The following is a 16,030-nucleotide window of genomic DNA, read 5'->3' on the forward strand; positions in this document are numbered from 1 at the left end:
CCCCTGCAGACAACTGCTCTATAGCTTCTTCATAAATCAGCTTTAAAACTTGTAGGAAACAGGATGGGATAAAGTGTAGGTGTGCACACGTGTGAGCGTGCATATAGCTGAGCAGGGTTGGGGGAGCAGATGGGGTGGGGAGGAGAGGAGAGCCCCCAGGCACATGAGGTGAATGGGTTGTATCCTATAATCCTAAAATGTTCAATACAAAAGGAAAACAGCTGTGTCCGTGGGGACTGGACACAGCACTCTGGTCGCTGGTTCAGACCTAGGTCTGCAGCACAGCTCTTGTTTTGGCTGTGGCTTGTTTTGTTGTCATTTCTGTTTCTCAAATGCTGTCATCTCAGAGTCCCTGAGAAAAAGACAGTGGGCAAAGGACAACAAGAAATGGACTTGACAAGCTTCTGTGAGAAAACTCTAGAAAATTAGCAATAATGTGTGCATATTAATATGAACCATCAAAAGAGCATTCTCTTAACAATTTACACAAATGCCACATTATCCGTCTCTTGGGATAAATCAAGTCATTTCAGGTTGGTTAAAAAGAGGAAGTAAAACCAGCAGAGGGATTATGGAAATAAAGGAAAGGGAATGCCATTTCAGAGCATAAGAAAGAATGCTTTTCTGCTTTATTCAACCAGGTAAAAGTTATTATTCTTATAAATAAACAATAAATGATAAAAATAAATATTGTGTTTTGCCTTGTTTAAAACAGACTATAATGTAGTCAACAAGGATTACAGTAAGTCAAATGTAAATTAATTATTTTCAAATAATTAAAAGGAAAATAAAACCCAAATTAAAATGAGAGCAAAATGAGACCCAAAACACCCTCAAAACTCACCATCAGGGCATGCATGTTCCCAGAGTTCAGGAGCAAGTCTGACTCGAATTTTTCTAGAAAATATATACCTGGATAGGGAGGTAAATGTGTTCATGCAAGTTCTACAGGGACTGGGATGTGCATCCTCGTCCCAGGGGAGGCATAAGTAGCTCTGATGAAGTCTAAAACCATATTTCCCCAGTGGGCATCCTTCTCTATGGAAACAGTTCCTGTACAGGAACACTTTCCACATGTGGGGTAATAAGAACTTTGCATGGGTGGATAGAGATCAGTACACGTGCTATACACCTACATAGGTACCACTGGCATCTCAGGTAATCCTCCAAAACTCCATCAAGGAATAGTATATGTCATTAAAAAAGAAGCAGAGAACATTGTCAATCATTGGTGAGAACCAGCAAGAAAACATAGAAGGCTACAATTAAGAGCATGATTTAGGGTTAACAGACAGGTGAAACCCTCTATACCTATTGAAACAAAATATGGCAAAGAAAGTATCACAATGAAGAATTAAAAGACTAAAATTTTTAAACGGATTATGTTGAGGTTACTAGAGCTCCTTTGTGTTAGATTTCAAGTAATCAAATGCAGAGAGCAAAAAGAAAACATAATCTTAATGGTCAAGGACTGTCTAGACTAACAGAATAGATAGATCATAAGGAAGAAGGATAAATAGAATATGAATTTTAAAACAAGACAAAAAATAATGACGATGACTATCTTCTAATACAAAGGAAGCTATGAAAATACAACTTTAATTTTCTATCCATGCCAGTAAGAAAATGTCAAAGGAAAAAGGTTGTTGTTATTTTTGGCTTTGGCTGACAGTGATGCCAGACACCAAGGAAGTTGGGTGGCAGTGCAAACGGGTGCCACTCTTCTGGGAGTCCCTGTTTTCCTTATATACCCAACACTAAAAAGCATTTTGCTCTTTGATGTAGTAATTGTATTTCTAGACATCTGCTATAGGAAGGTGACCAGAGATGTGCAGGAAGACAGGAATTAGGTGATGTTTTACAAAATATAATGTAATCTCTCTTACATTATCTGCTGTTGTCAAGTTTGAAACAGGCTTAATGTCTAGCCAACTGAAGCATCAAAACAAATTTTGACATATAATGACATTGTGTCATCATCAAAAGTATATTTGACAACTAATGAGACAAGTCACAAATGGTGATGAGAAAATGTTAACCAGAAGAGCATAAAACAGAACTATATTTGCAGCTGAATTCCATTTTGCCTCAAACATTTTCAAATGGCTAGAAAAAGAACTGGTGGAATATTCAAATTCTAAAACAAATTACTAAAAAATATATACAATCTCTTGTTTGAATTATGAGTAACTTTTTATGTATTCATTTTAGTATTTTCACATTTTCTACAATGAATGACTTTTTAGTTTAAAAACAGAAATAGATGGGTAAATAGATAAAAAATCTTTACAGTTATGTCACAGAAAAATAATGACTTTTAAAAAATGCAAATACATGAATAAGTACAATTTTAAGAGAAAAGTATATAGACATACATATGTGGTTGCATTTATAGTAAGACTAATTTTAGTCTTTGATTTGCAAAATCCATTTTATCAATATCAAATCATTTCAGTTAACTATAAACAATTATCAACTTTATTTTCAAGATATCAGAATATTGTATGAGAACCATCAAGAAGAAAGGATGGCTTTGAAATTTAGGTTTGTAGAACAACAGAGCAGGCAAGATAATTTTCAATAAGGCCCTTCATGAACTTATTGAATAGAAGAAAAATATTCATTACGTAGGTCACTTTTTCACATAATAAAAAATATAGGAGTAAAGAAGACAGGAATTAGGTGATATTGTACAAAATATCAGATGTGATACTTTTAAAAATTAAACACACTTTTTACTGGACACAAGGAAATAAGCAGGGAAAAACAGTAGCCAAGTTTCCATACTTACAAAGAGAGTAATGATAGGCAAACTCCACATCTAAAATGAAGTTTACTTTAATATTCAACAAAATAAGTATTTCTCTGATCAAACCTGCTTTCTACTTAAAGCTAAGTAAAAACAAAAACAAAAAAAAAATCTTGTTCTTGAGCATAGTTATACAAATACTAAAAAAATACAGTGAAATTTCTTGGGTAGATTGGGTGATATTTTAGTTATAGCAGTCTTTTAATAAATCCTCAGATTATTTAACAATAGGATATCCATCTGTGTTTTTAGGAACACTATTATATACATATATATATATATATATATATATATATATATCACTGAATTAGTATTGCACCAAAAGTAAAATATCAACTTTCATCTACACTCTTATAGCACATATTTGCCAAGGAAATGCATCATTGATATTATGAAAATTTAATATGACTGACATTAGCAAAATCACTAATTAAGAAATAGGGCATAAATACTCCAAGAAATCTGACAGTCTGTTCTATGAAGAAAATTAATTCAGGAGTCCCCTATTTGCATAAATCTCCAGGTCTCATTTTCACAGCTGTTTGTTCTGTCAGCTAGATGGTTGCGTTTCAAAATTATTTTAACATAATCGGTGGGAAGTATACATTTCAACTAAAAATATCATGCTCTGCAAGAAAGATTGTTAAAGGAAAAATGTAAGTTCATTTAGTTCATCTTAATATTTTTTCTTTAAAATAAATGTTTTAATGAAGGAACTTTTAACATTTGAGTCTAAAATTACTAAAATATTTTATTAAAATATATTTTGCAATTTTAGACTTCTTTACAATGAAAAGGTTGTGTCTTTTTCATGTGAAGAATTGTTAATGAGGAGAGCTTAATTTAGCAGAGAACAAAAAGTTCTGAAAGTATCTATTTTTTCATCAATCAATGGAGCATGATATGGAGTTCTAGATATACGTTATACTCTGTCTAGATATACAGATATATGTATACTTTGTATGCTAGACAAAGGTGATATAAAAACATTAATTAGAATATAATTTAGATAATAGAAAGAGATCAACAATTTTAGATCTTAGTATATCCCTTACCTTCAATATCCAGAAGGACAGCAGGAATTTGATGTCAACAGATGCCAGTCTGGACACACAGCAATGTCATTTGCTTCCAATAAGACTGAGTTAATCATTGAAGACCTCGGAACTTCAGTTCTATATCTGCAGGAGGGTCTACATCACCTACAGAAACTTCCTTACAGAGATGGCATTAAATAATGGACAAGTATCTGCTTTGGAATCTGCTAAGAGTCACACAAATACTCTTCCTGGTTCAGTATCTCTGTTCGTGTCATTTAATCTTCAATGAACAGAAATCCTGGGAAACTATACAAATCCATGATCTTGTCTACAGTGTCATTTAGGGTATTACATTTAAAGTGACCACAAGCATGGCCAACAAGAGAGATGACTGGGTACACCTACAGATATTTTCATTACTAGAAAAAGATTCACTGGTTTTTGCAAATGAGCTCCTAACATTTTTTTTCTTTTACTCTTGAAATTACATTTAAGTGTACACTCTACTTAAAGTAATTTGCTGCTGGAATAGGCATAACGTTCTGATGTCTGCTTTGCTTATAATTATGTTCAAGCTCATTTTGACATTTGAGGCCAATTACATTAGTCTAGATTCAGCATGACTTTTCCTTAGTCATCTAAAATTTGACCAGTAAACAGTTTTCTCCTCTCTCTTTTTTTTCATTTGAATAGGATGCTTTGCAACAATCATATGCTGGGAATTACAAGAGCAAATAAATAATGTGGATTTATTTAGATTTAAAAAAATAAAGAAGAAGAAGCACAGAATTTCTTGGTCTTTCTTGCCAACATGAAAGGCAGCTACAGAACTGACTGAAACTAACAGTTTCGACTTTATTTCTTTCTAAATTACTAGGAATAAGACATGGAGTAATTGTTTTAGAGAGCTATTGATATTTTCAGTGCATATTTTCTATTAACACAAGGGTCATTGATTTCAACAGACTTCTAATTTCAAAAGAGTTCACACAGGCAGAGACATATGTGGTTCCAAAAACTTTATTGTTCAAAAGTCACTAATAATTAAACCTGCAGAACAGGGGTCCTGCAACACAATTCCAGCACTGTTTCATTGCTATAAGATCTCAGTCTATAATGATGACTTAGGACAAAGAACAAAACGCTTTGTTTACTGATCTCTTTATTTTTGCTAAATCTGTTGTATCGTTTATTCCGTAAAAGACTCAGATGAGTCTACAGCACCAAAGGGTAATTTATAATGTCTATTAGTAACAAAAATTCACTATAACTTTTATGATTTTTATAGGTATACTCTAGTATGGAAAACAGACTGGAAAAAAAATATTGTCTAAAAACAAAGTTTCCCAAATGACTGCCATTAACAATTAATAGACAAAAAAATATGGGACACTCATAGATGGAAGATATATTATGATGAAATAAAATGATGCCATCAAAAACACTGCCAAGTTTTCAAAATCATGTATCTAAAGGAAATTTTCCTTAAAAATACATTTTACCCTGTATAATTTTTTTTCAAAGAGAGAGAGAGAGAGAGAATTTTTTAATATTTATTTTTTAGTTTTTGGCAGACACAACATCTTTGTATGTGGTGCTGAGGATCGAACCCGGGCCGCACGCATGCCAGGCGAGCGTGCTACCGCTTGAGCCACATCCCCAGCCCCCTGTATAATTTTTTAGCTTTACAAAAATGGAATCACATTATATATGACACGAAAAGTTTTAAGTCACAAATATGTAGAGGAATTTTAAAATATTTGAACCAGTGTGATAGAAATTTTTTTTAATGGAACCATTAACTTTGTGACAGATTTTTACATCATCATTTACAATATTACCTGTACAGTGCTTTAATGTTCATCAGATATTCACACACACTTTATTTTGACTCTCAAAACAACCTTTAGTGAATAATGATATGATTGTGAATTTGAGGAAGATTGATGTCAGAATGGCTGTGTGTTTCACTGCGAGCCACCAATGCAGTCAGCAGTTTAACCTCAGATGTCTGCAGAAGAAGCTGCCCTTTGGCCCTCTGCCTCACCCTTCTATAGGATTCACAGCATCATAGCCTTCACCCTCATCCCACTCAATGTCTACCTTACATGGTGTAGTTCTTCTGCTGTCCTTCTTAGAACTAATACAGGAGTGGCCACAGTTAGACCAAGTAAAGAAGTCTCAGAAATCTCCTGAAGTTTTGAAAACTCCGAAGACAGTGAAGAGGGCTGCCTGGCCATGTTGAGAGCATGTGGAGCCCCCTGAAGGCTGTGGTGGAAGAAAGCCATTCCCGGTGCAGCTGGGTGGGCAGGTACAGCCCAGGAGAGTTAGATTCACCTGTGTTGACAAAAAAAAAAAAAAAAAGAGAGAGGTGAAATCTGGAGAGCAGGAAAAAGTGTCATTGAATTGATGGATTATGGAATTCTACCTACACCAGATAAGGAGGGACTTGAAGAAATGACTAATGCCATTATGCACAATTCAGTTTAGACACAGTAAGGGGTGGCTCTTGGGACATTTATTTACTGTGAGATTTTAAATATGCTAAATGCCATTTTAATGGATTTTTCAATCCCTAATCCTCTGTAAGATCTTCATCTTGTCAGTTATGATTGTGCCAATCAGTGCATATTTTAGAAATTTTATCCCAACACTAATGAAGTTTACCATCTACTTATGTCCTTTTAAGTATCATTAAAGCTTTAAGTAGTTCAGTAAGTTTTAAATAAAAGGTTTTAAATAGCAAAAAAAAATACAACAAAACGTTAACAAAATATTAAAAGGACATGAGATCTTGGGGTTTTTAGAAGATATACTCCTCTACAAATTACTGCTATTTGTGTAGGAAAAAAGAAACAGGAAGATTGAGTAGGTGAATAATTAAGGCAATTAAAACCCAGGGAGATGTCACTTTGGGACTCAGTGAATCCCATCAAGGCAAGGCTATTTTAGGTCTGTCTGGTAGTAAGAGCAGCAGGGATGCTCTCAGTAAATGGCTGAACTACTCTATAAGTTGTCAAATGGATTTCATTTTGAAAGCAGGGTTTTTTTTTTTTTTTTTTTTTGGAAAGAGTTCTTGAAATCAGCTAAAGATAAAGAAAATAGATGCAAGTTCTATTGTGAATTCAAAGTACATGCGTAATGTGAATTCTATTTCTCACCGCATTTAAAAAAGTTAATGTGTTTTAGAGTAAATACCTGTTTTACATGGATTTATAAAGAAACAATAAAAAGGAAGTAAGTGTAATTTTACAACAAAATATGTTTATAGCAGCATTATTCATGATAGACAAAAAGTGGAAACAACACAGATAATCAAAACTGATGAAGAAATAAATGTGGTATATCTATACAATGAGATTTTACCAAATAATAAAAGGAAATGAAGTAATGATACTTGCTACAATATAGACAAACCTTGTCCATGAAGTGATTTTGCTCATAGAAAATGTCCAGAGTAGGTAAATCCACAGGGATAGTAAGAATATTAATGGCTGCCAAATGCCATAGACAGGAAGAATGGGGAGTGGCTGCCGGTGGGTGTCTATTTTCTCTTGGAGATGGTGGGAATGTTCTTAGATTACATAGTTGTAGTGCCAGTAAGACTCTGTAAATAAATGAAAAACCACTTAATTATACACATTAAAGGTTAATTTTATGTTATGTGAATTATATGTCACTTGAATAAGTCCAAAAAGAAAGTGTTTTTTCTCCTTTCCTCATTCCTTAATCCCTTCCATTCCAGTCAGCAGAGTTACAAGTTCATTGTACATGTTTTTAAGCACTTACATGTGCACAAAGCACATTTACATATACATATTCTAAATCACACTACACTATCTATTTTACTTTCTACATATTGTTTATCAGCTCTACTTTTTCTAAATATTTGATCATGTGTAACCTATGTGATATCCACACATACTAAAATCCCAAAATACACATCAAATTTCAAATGTTATCCGTGATATATTTTTTAGAAGGATTAAGTAATAAGAACAACTTTGCAAGTTCTGGATAAATAATTTCAGCCTATTTATTTCAGCACTGGACAATATCCTTGCTTTGCCTTCACTTAACTGTAACTATTTCTACGGGAGAGACTTTGGGTCAGAAATAGTTTTTCGGGACTTGATAAGGAACATGATATTTGTCAGTGTTGATCTGGTGAGTGAGCCTCAGTGGCCCTGATGGAAGTGTGTCTAGGAAACATTGCCAGGTCCACGTGTGGCCAATGCTAAAGGAGTGTTAGGAACAAAGCAGACACTATGGATATGCGTGTTTATTCCCCTCCTTTCCTTCTTTGGAGAGCTTATTTTCATCTAAGTCTCCCAAATTTAGTTTATAACGAAAAAAAAAAAAGAAGAAGAAGAAAGAAAAGAAAAAAAAACAAGAAACAAAACTGGGGGCACTTAAGGGAAACTATTAATTGTTGTCAGTGATAAATGCAAAACTAAGACCAAGATCTAAGGTTGGATTTAACACAATCTGACAGATTTGATGTAGGATGTGAGGAAATGATAAATACTACAGAAGTACATCAGCCTGAGTAACTTCACAAATGGATTTTTCATTTTCTGGGACAGAAAAGAATGTAAGAAGGACAAATTTGAGACATCAAGTGCTTGGGATTCCTCTAGACTTGCAAGTGGAAATGTGGAGTTGATTCTGGAGATGGGGCTGGAAATAAAAATGTAGGAGTCATCAGTTTAGAAATAGTGGGTGAAGGCATGAGAATGGAGAGGGTCAACAAGTTAGTGAGTGTTGAGAGAGAAGACAAAGATCTGAGGATCCTTCTGGGGTTAGGAAATTGAGGTGAAACCAGCCAAGGAGCTCAGGAAGGGCTGCTGGTGGATTTCATGGCTCTCTAATGTGTTGGCCATTTCAGTGACTCAAAGATCCTGATTCTGTGCTTCTAGAAATGTGTTCTCCTGCACCATCCCTGTGACGGCTCTTTCCTCACACATCTCCTGTGGCCTTTACTCGTGCTTCTCTGTTTCTTGCCCTTTGTTTTGCTCCATTTATAACAAAGAAGTATGATGCACTCGGATTAGAAATAGAAACCACTAAGCTCATGATCTTTAAAACCTTTTATCTCCATTAAGTAAAAATCTTTGCAGTCTCTCTGCTCAATACATTTTCTTTCCTTCAGATTTTGCTTTCTTGGAACATCAGTGCACTTGTAACTCTGATTTTACGACCCTCCTGCCACTGCAGCTACTCAACTGCATGGCCAATCACCATTCATTCACTCACCTCCAGATCCCACTGATAACAACGTGATTTTTCTCTGTAGCTTCCATTTGAAATTCACTTAAAATGCTTTTAGTTGATTTAGTTCTTCCGTGAAAGGGTAGAGTTGCATGTTTCAGATCACTTTATGTACAATTTGGACCAGTCACAGGCTAACTTTTCAACCTGGTTCAGTGAGCAACACGCAGGCACCTGAAGTTCAGGAGTGATTGATCTGTGTAGTGATGTCTAATGTGAAATGATGACCTTAGAAACAAAAAGAAAAAGTTTACCCATATTTACACCAACAGGTATGGAATTGAAAGGCCAAAGAGCAAGACTGCTGACACCCCTGCCTAAAACCTAAGGAAATGAATAAAACAGTAATCATCCTGGAAAAATCACACCAGCATAATCACAAAGGAAGGGCTCCAATTTCATACCATTTTCTTTGAATAGCAGCTACCAGAAAGGAGAATAAGGAAGACACAGAGAGAACCAGAGAGAGACAGAATGAGAAAGAATAAGAACACCCTAGGTTCATCCCCAAACCCTGTCTTCTAGAAGAAGTTAGGGAGAAATAAGGTTGGAAAAGCAAATCCTAAAACATAACCTCCTATCCCTCAGTATGAATGGACTCCAACTGGGGGGAGTCCTGGGAAAGGACAAGAACCTCTCAAGTGTAGAAGTCTCGTTTTTCAAAGACAACATAAACTCACCATTTTCATTTTTCCTAGCTGGAATAAAGTTTGAGAGTAAAAGTGAAGATATTATAATTTCTGAAAATGAGTTCTTTCCCACAATAAAAAATTAGAATAAATAGTAGGAAAAGAGGAAAACCAAAGCTGTCAAGGAACTGGAGGCCCAGGGCAGGGGGGTGAGCAGAGCCCGAGAGTGGCCCCACTCCCATGGTCAACGCAGTCATAGGGCCTCCACCACCTGCGTCCTCACCTGGACTTCGGAGTGAGAATGGCACCTGGAGAGAGGCCAGGGGCTAGAGGAAGGGGACATCATGGACTCACTGGCTCTGGCTGCAGTAGAGTCCACGAATCTTCCTGATTGGAGGAATATCTGAAGGCCAGTACTTCTCTCCCTGCAAACCCCTGTCCTCAAACTGAAATAGTCAAGAAGAGATAAACTGAAACAGGATTCATAAAAACTGGGGATGAGATTTCAGAAGCATCCTTTGCTGGTGAAAATAAGAGCTCTAGATAAGAAAGTTAAAAATGGAAATTATGACATTAGAACAGCTCTCGAAAGCAATTGTCCCAAATTAGGACAGGTAGTGAGAGAATGCCAAGAGAAATACCCACAAAAGTAAGAATGAAATGTTCTCAAGGTAAATGAAGGTTCTCAAGAGAACATCTGCAGGATAGGGGTAGAAGGAAGAAAGGATTTATTTATTTTCCCAATCAGACATATGAAAACAAAATGAAACCGGGAAAGTGACCAAGTAATGTGAATTAAATTGAGCCAGATTCTAAAAAAAATAATGGAAAGTATGAAAAAGACTCAAGTTAACCTTGACCTTCTAGTATCATACCTGTCGTAATATAATCTTTAGAATATTACCTGGCTCAACAGGGAATGATACTTAGTCAACATATTGAATAACAATCTACTGCTCATCAATATGCCTAGAAGCATAGAAAATCCAATTATAATAGAAAAGTAAAATATAAATATTGTCAAACTTGATGATGTAAATGTATGCGTGACAAATGATGGAAAAGGGAAATGGAGGAGGTGAGGGATGAATGGCAGGGCTAATACCTTCATCTTACACAGTGAGGTGCTGAGCCATTCTGGTTTCATGGAATAAGAAATACAGGTTTCCCTTGGGAGGGGCCCAGGGAAATGGGGGTGACTTTGTGCCTGAACTAAATCTTCATGTATGGTAACAGAAATCCATGTCTAAAGTTGGCAAATCAAGAGATACTGAATAGGGATGTGGATTCGCACTATGGTGAAAACATTAGCTTTATGATGAAAACAACATTAAAAGTGGTACCCTCTGGGGTGTGGAACTGAGGTACTAAATCATATGAGGATTTAATGTATAATAAAAGGGATATTGGCCGGGCACAGTGGTGCCAGAAGCTCGGGAGGCTGAGACAGGAGGATCACGAGTTCAAAGCCAGCCTCAGCAACAAGGCACTCAGCAACTCAGTTGCTTGTCAGGGAAACCATGCTAGGCTTCTTCAGGAATTCATGTTTCCATCATATGGTGTCACCTTCATTAAAATTTTGAAAATGAACATAAAGCGTGAGCTTAACAAGAAATGAGCAGAAACTACATTTAAAACAGTATTTGTTCAACATTATAGATGAACACTTGATAAATGAAAATAAATGTCTTTTTCCTAAATTGGAAATAAGTTGAGAACATTCTCAATTTTTATTGAATTATCTAATATGACCTCAGTAAATAAACCACAAGGGTTTAAGGGGTGATATCATATAACAATAAATAAGAAAATTCTGACAATGAAGGGTTGTGAAGAGGGGCTAGTGACTCTAACAGTTATTAAAATGTACATTTCCTAGGATACTTGGAAGTGAAATAAATTTCTGGGAAGTGTAGAAATAGAGCCAAAGGCACATGAGTGTTTAATGTATAATAAAATGGATATTGGTCAGGCACAGTGGTGCAAGCCTGTGATCCTTGCAGCTCAGGAGGCTGAGACAGGAGGATCATGAGTTCAAAGCAGAGTGCCTCAGCAACAGCAAGGCTGACACTCAGCCACTCAGTGAGACCATGTCTCTAAATAAAATGTAAAATAGGGATGGGGATGGGGCTCAATGGCTGAGAGTGCCCCTGAGTTCAATTCCTAGTACACTCCCCCCACAATTTTTTAAAATAAAATAATAGGGATATTGCAAATTAGTAAGAAAACATGGATTTATTTAATTAAACTGTGATTAATCAACTGATGGCCTGTTGTAAAGAAACAATGAAGACCCTCTATCTCATTACCTATACCAAGATAAATTTAAGCCTTAAACTTGTTTAAAGGGTGGTTTCAGATTTGACATATTCAACATAAAAAATAAGGATAAGTAAAACTACTAATAAAACCATTGACAAACTTTCATCTAATCTTGCAGTGAAACACATCTTTTTTAAGAAAGATGAAAATACTTTAAATAAATTAGACCACACAGAAAATTTAAAATTATGTCTTTCAAAATGCCATGAATGGATAAGAAATTTCCATTAAACATATATGAGAGATAAAAGATTGGTTTTCTTAATTTATAAAGAGCTGGTAGAAACCCTTCAGGAATAATAAGGTTTGGAAAATGGTATAACATATAAATGTTCAGAGGAAAAGGACGAGTTCCCTTAGACCCCTGTCCATCACTGTCTTCTCCACCACTGAAAAGCTTCTCACTTCCATCGTAGGGCCCTATTGCCAATATGTTGTCAAAATTGTTCTTGACTCACCCAATAAGGTAGCTTTACAGTATTTCTCTAATGTACCATACTTCTCATTCTTTGTTTTCTTAGAGCTGGTCATGTTCAACTTTTCTTCCCCTCTGGAGTACATTTCTCAGGAGAAGAAACAATGTATTAATTCATCTCAAACCCAACACATCAAACCTTCAGCAGCCACTAATAATCCGTGTTTGAATAAACCACTAAGCAGTTCTTCTAGGAACACAGGCCTTATGCACAATATGTCATTAAGTGTACTTGATGCACAATCTCAAATAAACTACTATTTGAATTAAAATTTCTGGATAAAATGTCAAGAGAACTAAGGCACCCGTCAAGCAAGAGCACAAATTATTTTTCAGGCTATAAAAGAAGTATTAATAAACCTTTCATTGGTTTATTCATCTAAGCAGTTATGAATTCACAAATCCTGTTGTAACAGAAAGTTTGCTCTCAAATATGATTCATAGCACCTCACAATATGAATTTCTAGGTGGCTGAGCTACACTAAAAAGTGTTTGGGTTTTTGTTTGTTTGCAAAATTCTGAGAAGAGTAGAGGAAAACCTGTGTTCTTGCCCATTGCTTATCTCACACAACAGATTACAATCCCATAGATCTACTTTCCTGGGCATTTACTGAACACATAATGGCTGAATATTCATAAAATGTAATGTAGCAGATGAAAACAAATTAAGTCAGCATGTGCCCAAGACAACTGAAAGGTGGAATTGAATTTTTGGTTTCTAGGTACCAGGAATAAATCTGTGGGTCTTTCCTTCATAGAGCTATGGCTAGTAAATTTCATTTTATGCTGGTAGGAGTTTTGATATTTTTCCAGTTGCTGTTGATTCTAGAATATATACACACTTTCAAACTGCTGACATCTTTTTTGAAGAAAATATGGCTATCTGATATCTTCATATGAGTCATCTTTGGAATTTGTGTTCCTTGGCTTTGGGTATAACAAATATTCAATAGAAAAAATACAGAGGAAAAAATAATTATTCTCAATGATAAGGTCTGGCATACTTATGAAGTTAAATGACATGCTGAAAAATTCTCCGAAGCATTTTGAGAAAGTGTTAAAGCTAATTTTTGCAGAAAGTGGGCTTCTCCTAAGTATCACAGTAAGGAGAGTATTACAGTTCTGGGTAGATCTGGGATCAAGTATCAACAAGAACACGTTTCACAGTTTTGGGAACAAAAACACTTTGGAGAATAATGAGATTAAGGAAAATTGACTCAAAGAGAAGTTAAATGCTTCATACAGGGACAAAGGGTAAGTGGGAAATTGATTATCTCCAAGTTCAAGATTCCTTTAATAATGAATTGCTCTTTTATTCAAATGAGTTCACTGTGTCCTGAGCATTGGAAGTCCCACTCTGGAAATCTCAATTAGCTCTAGTAAAAGAAACCACGCTGAGACATCTAGGCCTGGAAATGGTAGATTCAAAACTTCACTTAACACATGATGTAATATTTGGAAAAACACTTGCTTAGGAATCATAATGCCTGAATGCTACTTCTGTCAGTGCCACAGATAAATACAGTGACTTTTGTGCTAATCATTTATCATCTTTGAGCCTTACTTTCCTTATCTTTGAAAAGAAAGGATTGGATTAGACTATTTTTAGGGTTCCCTTTGGCTCTGAGATTCTATCAGCATAATGGGGCTTTTATCTTGGCCTCAGTCTATCTTGGCATTAGCCTGGACTTTGCTTTCCTTCTTAGAATCCAAATACCTGATCATTTAACTCACGTCTTCCTTGCACTGAAGACTGTAAAGACATTTTTAGAGTCACTAGACCATAACTGTTGACCTTTTCCAGATATGATTGTTTCATTAAGAAGCATTTATTGACTACTAATCCATATAGGATATATGAGTTAAAATGCATATATAATCTTATATTTAATTAGAAAAACATGTCAGAATGGAAGTAGCCAAAGATCTTTGCAGATCTTTGCAGAGTATGAGCCTTTTTGCTTGACTGGCTTTTGTTGAGATGCCCTGGTTTGGGGTCTTGGCTTCTTCTGTGATATTAACTGTGCCTTGAAATTTTTTGTTAAATCATGAAAAATGTATCTCTGTTAAGTTGCTTAGAATGACAAAATCATTTATGAATATTTCTTTTTTTAAAGAGTAACACATTTTTAATTTGATAGCTGCAATAATTTCATACACGGGTTTTATCTTATTCTTTTATATACTTTAGACAATCAAATGCAATTCACTATAAAAAATCAGTTTCTCTTAGAAGCAGCAGCAAAAATGAACACTCTGCTGGGAATGTTAAACATCTTGCTGAAAGGGGGGAAATGAAAGGCGAATAAGCAAAGATCCTTGGATTTTTTTCTAATTTGTTCAACAGTATTCACCACCAACAAGGCTAATTTGAATTCATTGTGGTTAGTTTTCCACATGGAATAGTTTGATATGATGCCTTTATGATCTGTGTTCCCAGCCCTTTCCCATCTGTGTCGTCAAGAGAATTCTCCTCATCAGTCAAATAAGATCACTGCAGCTGAGATCACAGTCCTCCCTGAGCACCAGAGTCTGGTTTTCAGTTGCATTCAGGCCTAAAGCTGGTGTGTGATCCTCTCTTCTCTTCCTCTGTAGGCATTTATGTCCATGTTCCAGATCCTCACCCAGGAAGGATGGGTGGACGTCATGGACCAAACTCTAAATGCTGTGGGACACATGTGGGCACCCGTGGTGGCCATCTATTTCATTCTCTACCATCTCTTTGCTACTCTGGTGAGTTTAGTGTTTCTTTTCAATTATGTCTTTAAATTTATAATGGAATGAGCATCAACAGATATTTGGCCCATAGTCCATTTCAAAATGAGAGCCAAAGGATAAATGCAGAGGAGTCCAGCTGGACAAGATCCCTTCCATTCTAAATTTCTATAAATCAAAGAGCTAGATTTTACATTTGTTAAGTTAGAAATTATCTATGTCTGGTTAGAGTGTTGGAATGAGGGAATATGAGACAAAACAAAATGGAAATCTCATATTCACACACCAATTTAACTACCCCAGACATTCAGACCAAGGTATAGCAGGATCAAACTAAAACCACATTATTATTTTTTATCATGTAGACATTCTTGTCAGTTTTACTGCATCCTCTTCACACTGTAATTAAGCTGAAGACAGAAGCTAGAGACCTCAGGGTGCAGTCAGCTAATTAGAGATCAGCACAGTTGTATTTGAGCTAAGTGTGACTGAATGAAACACGTAAGAAACTAAAACACAGAGCTGCAAATATTGTAACAGCACAAGGAAACCAAATACCAAAATTCAGGAAAAATTGACTTCTGCTGGATACGCAGGTTTTTCTCTTCAATGTATTTCTATTAAAAACAAAGAAAGCAAGTTGTGAAATGCTGCTTATGATATACTTAGGAATACAATTCTCAGGTCTTTCTAATAACAAATGCCTGTACCCATATGATTCTTTTGCTCATATTTAAGAAGCAGACCTATGCTCCAGTATTATGTTAGA

At 35.5% G+C, this 16,030-nt stretch overlaps 1 protein-coding gene across 6 annotated transcripts in view; it reads left to right on the plus strand.

The window, feature by feature from the left end:
• Nalcn (sodium leak channel, non-selective) overlaps positions 1–16,030 on the plus strand; it is a 301,994-nt gene that overhangs the window by 171,161 nt on the left and 114,803 nt on the right. For all 6 annotated transcript variants that reach the window (XM_058582741.1, XM_046454990.2, XM_058582742.1 and 3 more), the window contains exon 14: positions 15,142–15,279. In XM_058582741.1, the coding sequence (XP_058438724.1) occupies positions 15,142–15,279 (138 nt within the window). The remainder of the gene's footprint in view (positions 1–15,141; positions 15,280–16,030) is intronic.

The sequence above is a fragment of the Marmota monax genome, unplaced genomic scaffold, assembly GCF_021218885.2.
Source record: "Marmota monax isolate L192 unplaced genomic scaffold, Marmota_monax_Labrador192_F-V1.1 WCK01_AAM20220418_F8-fsc00026, whole genome shotgun sequence".
Taxonomy (NCBI): Eukaryota; Metazoa; Chordata; class Mammalia; order Rodentia; family Sciuridae; genus Marmota; species Marmota monax.